This window comes from Erythranthe guttata, chromosome 5 (genome assembly GCF_056151865.1).
Source record: "Erythranthe guttata isolate IM_541 chromosome 5, IM_541, whole genome shotgun sequence".
In the NCBI taxonomy this organism is placed as follows: Eukaryota; Viridiplantae; Streptophyta; class Magnoliopsida; order Lamiales; family Phrymaceae; genus Erythranthe; species Erythranthe guttata.
Window position 1 is genome coordinate 15,938,962 of NC_142537.1, and position 7,391 is coordinate 15,946,352.

At 33.7% G+C, this 7,391-nt stretch overlaps 1 protein-coding gene across 1 annotated transcript; it reads left to right on the forward strand.

Annotated features, from left to right (window-relative positions):
- Window positions 1–2,236: 2,236 nt before the first annotated feature.
- LOC148770759 (serine/threonine-protein kinase BSK7-like) lies at window positions 2,237–7,105 on the forward strand. The gene is made up of 12 exons (XM_088817765.1): window positions 2,237–2,396; window positions 2,452–2,571; window positions 2,994–3,157; window positions 3,278–3,498; window positions 3,719–3,854; window positions 4,348–4,481; window positions 4,564–4,669; window positions 5,048–5,133; window positions 5,225–5,413; window positions 5,797–5,949; window positions 6,055–6,168; window positions 6,466–7,105. The coding sequence occupies exons 3-12, from the start codon at window positions 3,076–3,078 to the stop codon at window positions 6,706–6,708; spliced, it is 1,464 nt and encodes a 487-aa protein (XP_088673891.1). The 5' UTR covers window positions 2,237–2,396; window positions 2,452–2,571; window positions 2,994–3,075; the 3' UTR covers window positions 6,709–7,105.
- The last annotated feature ends 286 nt before the right edge of the window (window positions 7,106–7,391 follow it).

Below are 7,391 nucleotides of genomic sequence, written 5' to 3' on the forward strand. Positions count from 1 at the left end.
ACCCGAGATTTTCTAAAATGTTCATAATATTTCAAATATAAGAACATCCACGTCGATAAAAGTAAAACTAATAATTACAAAATTCAGTTAAAAAAAATAAATAAAAATTAATAAACACAGCATAATATCCAATAAAACTTCTAACAACAATTCATTATGTCAAAATCCTAAAACAAAACTTACATTTGTATTTTTCAGAAAAATAAGTATTATATAATATATATTATTTATAGGTGTATTTTTAGGAAAAAAAAAATCGGATTATTTCGGAATTAAATTGGATCGGAAATCGGAAATTCCAAATTTATTTTATATAATTCCAATTCCAATTCCAATCCAAAAAATCGGAAATATTCGGAAATCGGAATTTCGGAAGTCGTAATGAAAAAAGTTGTTCCAAAATCGAAACTTTTCAGATCGAAACCGGCGGAAATTGAAAATTCCTTTCCAACTTGCACCCCTATAAATCTCGTGTTGACCATAGCATAAAAGTTAAAACTAATGTTAAATAAATATTTAAAATTCATATGAAATATGATAAACTAATTAGAATATCAAATATTTGAAAAATAGCATAAAAAGTAGTTGTCTTTTTTTTTTTAATGTTAATATAATGTTTAATATATCAATACCTTGGCAAATAAGAGAATTCGAAATGATTAAATCAATGAAAAAAGTTGTTAAAGTACTTTCAAAATAAGTGTAAGTTCAAATATTATTCGTTTCGCACGTTGTAATCCATTTGGCTGTCTCAAGAATCTAGAGATCTTTGAAGTCATTCTATCTTGGGTATGTGCATCGTGAACCTGCAAAATGGGCGAGAGGGGTGCCTTCGGCGTTAGCACTCCAGCGCCCAAGGTGGAAGACCTCCAAGAATCATAGGCAAATATCGTAGAGATTAAGTGATGTGAGAGAAAATAGTGTATGTGCATTTTTGTTGAAGATGAATAACATACATATAAGGAGATGAAACCCTATGGTCAAAGCGGTTAAAGCACACATGTTACTTTTGTACAGTTCCTCAGTTTATCAAAGAGCTCTCTAGGTTTTCAGCTGGTTAGAGAGCTCAACACGTCAGAGAGCACAACTCGTCATAAAGCTTTCTAGATCTTCAGCTCGTCAGAGAGCTCTCCAGGTCTTCAGCTCCTCGAAGTACTCTTAAGGTTATTCTCATTTGGGCTTTATCTTTGTGAACTTTCAATATCTTAAGGTCTTTGGCCCGATATTAGTGAAGCCAAAGGAACTGGGCAAACTACCCCCATATCACATAGGTAAATTCATCAAAATGGCTTTCAATGCAACAACAAAGTTTATGTAAAAACAAACGTACAAAATGTGTTAAAATGTGGGGGCGAAATGTCGTTAACCTAAAAAGTTTAATAATATGGTATAGATAAATATTTTTTGTTGTGTGCGGGATTTGACATTTCAATATGATAATAGTAGATGTAATAAGTATTTAAATTAATTATTACTGAGATTTAAGTTGGTTGAGTTGTATAAGCCCGAATTGGACTCCAAACAATCGACTAGGCCCAACTCAATTAAAATTGGATAGAGCTACAGGGCTTCGGATATGCCCTACTTAATTGTGGCGGCCGATAATCAACTCGGCGATGAGAGTTTCTATACGCAAGACGTACTACTCGTTGAGAGAACAGTTACATGAAAATCCATATCGATTTATTACATAAAATCTAATGTAATTGCCTTCTCCGAAATACTTCAAATTTCACGATACGTATGGAAACAAATAAGATTAAATTCTAATTTCACCATACATTAGATTGAGGTCATTCATTAGAGAGATTTTCTCCGATGATTTATCAAAACAATACTATTCTCTCATAGAAATCAAAATTTGAACATAAAATACATAACAAAAAAATAATAAATGCATTCTGAACATTTTATTATCGTAATTTTTCTTTTATATTCTTTTTTCCACACACATGATAATTTTAGAATGAATTTAATAAATAATATGAATCAAATGTTTAATTGGACATATGAATCATAAACACAAAATGATAATAAAAGACAAAAAGGAAAATAAAATAAAACAATAATGAATTTTATCTTGTCGGTGGAGATTGGGAAAATATTATAATTAATATTTATATGTATATATATAGGATATAATTAATATTTATAGGATATAGTACTTAATTACTTATTAAAGTTCAACGGTCTACACACAAATGCCCCTTCAATTATTTCTCTTTTTTGATTCACACACACACACACACGCAGTAGTACCAGCAACTTTCACATTGTGCTTTGACCAAATCGAGCTTGGTCAACGAACCTCCATTTATAAAGTTGTTTATATCTACAATCTTCTCAGAATCAGCTCCCAGTTTTTTCTCTTATATGATTTTTTTGGGGGAATTAGGGTTTTCTGGATTTTTTTTCAGTTTTTTCTCTTATATGATTTTTTGGGGGAATTAGGGTTTTCTGGATTTTTTTTTTTGTGGACTCTGATTTACTGGGTGAGTTGTTAAGATTGACTCAGAAGATTTGCTGAATTGTTGCATTAGTTAATCCGTGATCTTCGAATCTTCATTATAGGTAAATTTCTCGAGATTTTTAAACTGTAAATGTGATTGAAGAACTGCTGTGCTTTATCTTCTTATATAGATTGATAAAAATTGAAATAAGTAATGGGTTTTTGTTGTGGGTTAATTTTTAATAAATCTGGTTTTGTGGTTTTATATTATCAGCTGAAGCATATTTGCATATTGAATTTGTTTGTGTTTGGTGCTGAATAATTAATAACCCAGTTGATTACCAGTTAGTATATTGTAATTCTATGGTTGCTATTATGAATTTCTCCGATCTTGTAAAAATATTCATTAGGGCAGTATGTACTTGAGGGCTCGTGTTTTCTGATTTCAGTTATCACCCGTTAGTGTTCGTAAGTAAAATATACTGCAGCTTGCGTACTTGAGACGTCTTAATTATATGAAATATAATTTCGATTTACGTTGCAGGCTTAAGTAAGATGGACAGACTTTGAGCGCAGGAAATAGTCGTTTTTTTGGCGAAGTTTTGATTCTCGTTTCTCTTGCTGAGATGGGTTGTTGTAGTTCAAAACTCTCCTGGTGTTGTTTTATATCGAAGCGCAATGGACCTTCTCATGCAGGCAGTAATGCTGGTTGGTTAAAACTTAGAAAAGTTTTTTTCTATTTTTTTTATTTCGTAATTTTCGAATCTTATGAGCTGTCAAGAAGTCGGATTTTATTTTGTGGAATAATTCAATAATATTCTGATGCAGAAAATGAGGAGAAAAGCGAAACCAGCGATTTGCCCGCATTTCGTGAATTCTCAGTCGAACAACTGAGGATTGCTACGTCCGGCTTTGCAGCACAGAACATAGTTTCGGAACATGGCGAAAAAGCTCCTAATGTGGTTTATTCTGGCAAATTAGATAATCAGAGACGTATAGCTGTCAAGCGATTTAACAGATCTGCTTGGCCCGATTCTCGCCAGTTCTTGGTAATGTTTCCATTAAAAATAATTATCTTTTTATGTTAATTTTTGTAACATTGATGATATATGGTACTTGATTGTTTAGAATAATTGTTTCGCCGTCGCACATATTATTTTGTGTGGTTTCACTTAGTGCTCTTTGTAGCTTTGTGCAGGATTGAGTTTCGTGTTTATTAGTTATTACTATAATCGAATGCATTAAATATTATTTAATTAAAACATTCAGGAAGAAGCGAGAGCTGTTGGTCAACTACGGAACAATAGATTGGCTAACTTGCTTGGCTGCTGCTGTGAAGGCGACGAGAGACTACTTGTCGCTGAATTTATGCCCAATGAGACACTTGCTAAACATCTATTTCACTGTAAGTACATCTCATGCAAGGTGAAATTTTTTTTTTCGGGTAATTATTCCAATTCAAAGTTGAATTTTCGTAAATTTCATGTTTCTGTCACTCCGCATGTAGAGTGGGTTCCCGTTTGTTAAAAAACAAAGGTGTTATATTTACGTAGTAAAGTTTCTTTAACCTAAAGTATAGCCTCGATTTCGCCTTTTAATGAATCTCTGCTTAATTAGAAACTTAGGCGCCAAAAACTGTTGACATGCTTTAGATACCGTAAACAGTTTAGACTTTAATTTAGTTTGCCTAGGGTGGAAGAACAATTCACGTGGAATTACTTTTTACTCGTCGCGGGCTACTTTAGTTTTATTTTGAGAGCCTTATCTTTCTCAAATTTCCTCAAGTAAAGAAAATTTTAGTCGACACGTATATTGAACATATATGTCGACTATCACATTGGGATTCATCTCCCTTAATATTTTTTTATCGAATTTTACAATGTTTAAACTACCTTCAGGGGAAGCACATCCTATGAAGTGGGCCATGCGGTTAAGGGTAGTTTTGTACATCGCGCAAGCATTAGAATACTGTACAAGCAAAGGGCGCTCTCTTTACCATGATCTGAATGCCTACAGAATACTCTTTGATGATGTAAGCACGGAGTTTCATGGTATTAGTTTGACTTTGACTATTTGTCTGAATTGTGAGACGACTGACACAGTTTTATGAACAGGAGGGAAATCCGAAACTGTCGTGCTTTGGTTTGATGAAGAACAGTAGAGACGGAAAGAGCTACAGTACTAACTTGGCATTTACTCCCCCTGAGTATCTAAGGACTGGTATGAACATAATCTCACTACCAAAAGAAGAATTTTTTACTCCAATTGCATGCATTATGGAGGATATTCCACCAAAATTAAACGATTTTGATTTTTATTATCTGGCGCACATTAATGATGACTCTCAATTTAAGACTGATGCATTTAGGTTAATATCCAATGCATATGCATATTCTTACTAATCATTTCTCTCTCTCTCTCTCTCGGTTTTTTTTTTCTTTTTTTCTGTCGAGTCTACATATTAGTGTACACTATACGGGTTTGTGTATTTTCTGTATTGAGATATTCTATTGAAGTCCGTTAAACTCGTTATGTCACTATAGTATTGTATTCGAGATTGTTAAACTATTGACACCTCAATCCTCGTAATTCGTATAGGTAGAGTTACACCGGAAAGTGTAATATACAGCTTCGGCACGCTCTTGCTCGACCTCCTCAGCGGTAAACACATTCCACCAAGTCATGTAAGTCTTTTTTTTATGGTAGCTTTATTTTTCGTATTGCATAATCGTTATTTATTTATTTACTTAGTGTTGTCGATTTTTGTGGTGTCAGGCCCTTGATTTGATTAAGGATCGAAATTTCCAAATGTTGACCGATTCTTGCTTGGAAGGTCAATTTTCGAACGATGACAGAACTGAGTTAGTACGCTTAGCTTCGAGATGTTTACAATATGAATCCCGTGAGAGGCCGGATCCTAAATCATTGGTTACTGCTTTAATCCCTCTTCAGAAGGAAACTGAGGTTTGGTTCTTTTCTAAACTCTGATGACTTAAAACATTGTGAATAATTATTTCCGTGGCTTTCATGCCTTCTGTTTGACAACATTCATGCTAGTCGATACAAACGACAGAATCTGCAATTAAATAAAATCAAATTGATTTGATTTTTTTTCTCATCTGCCATGAAGAACGATAAATTTGCAATATTGATTTGAATACTGAAATTGCTGCATAATTTTATGTCTGATTAATATTGTAAAGATCGTCGAGGATAACCAATTTAGGGAAACGGTAATTACTCGATCTTGTTGTGCATGCATGCATACACATACATATATCTAAATATTTGGTGTCATTATGGTTTATATAGCGATTTTTTATTAAACTTAAAAATACGTATTGCAGATTCCTTCACATGTATTGATGGGTCTACCTCAAGGTGGAGATGTTGTACCTCTGTCAGCCCTCGGTGAAGCATGCCTAAGAAAAGATTTAACTGCCATACACGAGATTTTGGATAAACTCGGCTACAAAGATGACGAGGGAGCAGCTACTGAGGTTTGTTATTTATCATTATATATTTGCACAATAATCTGTATTACCATTTTTTTTTGGCTAAATAATCAGTCTCGATAATAACAAACTATTATTTCCTTTATCCAGCTCTCGTTTCAGATGTGGACGAATCAAATGCAGGAAACATTGAACTCAAAGAAGAAGGGTGATTTAGCTTTTCGCAATAAAGATTTTCAGGTTGCAATTGAATGCTACACACAGGTTAGAACATTCGGCCCTGTTCGGGAATCATGATTAGGTTTAATACACAATATTAATCAAGCTTCTGTCAAATGTTTTCGGGTTTAGGTTTCGAGCTGATGATTAAAAACGAACCCGGGTTTTATATTTAGTCAAAACTCGACCCCTATGATTACACAAGCCTAATTTTGGCATATTCTGATAACTAATCCAACCAATCTTATCAATCCCATCCCTTTTTGAACTGTCTTATTATTCGGATTTATCTAAAAGAGTAATATAATAGACAGGTTATTAGTTTTTTTTTTTCGTGTGCAGTTTATTGAAGTTGGAACTATGGTTTCCCCGACCATGTATGCTCGTCGAAGTTTATCACACCTCATGAGCGATATGCCCGAGGAAGCGCTCGACGATGCAGTTCAAGCGCAAATTATATCTCCCATCTGGCACATTGCTTCCTATTTGCAAGCTTCTGCTCTTTTCGCTTTGGGGAGAGAAAACGAGGCACAAATAGCACTTAAAGAGGGCTCGATTCTTGAAGACAAGAGGAAAGCAGCTTGATCGTGAGATCCATCGGTTGATTGATTTTGTGTCCGTTGATTTCTACTTCAACAAAATCACCGGGGGGGGGGGGGGGGTTCATTTTTTGGTGAAGAAAGAAAGATCAAAGTCTTGCCTTTTCAACTTCTCAAAAAGGATACGAACAAGCATAACCTTGCGACTAACCATGGTTGATTAACACAATATGGGGTGGTTAAATTGAATGGGGGATCAAATGTTGTTAAACAACTGACTTTTTTTATATGCTATATATACTGTAATACTGTAATTTGTGTACAGTGTTGTTAAATTACAATGACAATGTTTGTGGAGATCATTTATGGATTTCAATCTGTAAAACCAAATCGTTTGAATTTATTTGGATGATTACAATAGATTTTGAATTCTTACCTTACAATTTGAACTAAGTTTTAATTGTGCTGGATTTGAAAGTATTAAAATGTAGTATCGTGCTCGTTTGGTTGGAGAGATTAGCCATGGTTAAATTTAAGGGGTAATATGCTAGAGGTCCCTAGTTGGAAACATAATTAGATGTGGAATACTTATGCAACCTTAATATTTTTTTATGAACTAAATCTTTTTTGGAAAAATAAATATAAGTCATATCCTCAATTTTTCTTTTATTCCTAATTTACCCTTAACTTAAGTCCATAAAAGTCACGACGTTATTTTTCTTCTCTCTC

Excerpts from the sequence above, each read along its gene's own strand:
- LOC148770759 (XM_088817765.1), top strand. The coding sequence starts at position 3,076 with ATGGGTTGTTGTAGTTCAAAACTCTCCTGGTGTTGTTTTATATCGAAG. Across the intron at positions 3,158-3,277 it reads TCATGCAGGCAGTAATGCTG|AAAATGAGGAGAAAAGCGAA; the intron begins GTTGGTTAAAAC and ends ATTCTGATGCAG. Across the intron at positions 4,482-4,563 it reads ACAGAATACTCTTTGATGAT|GAGGGAAATCCGAAACTGTC; the intron begins GTAAGCACGGAG and ends TTTTATGAACAG.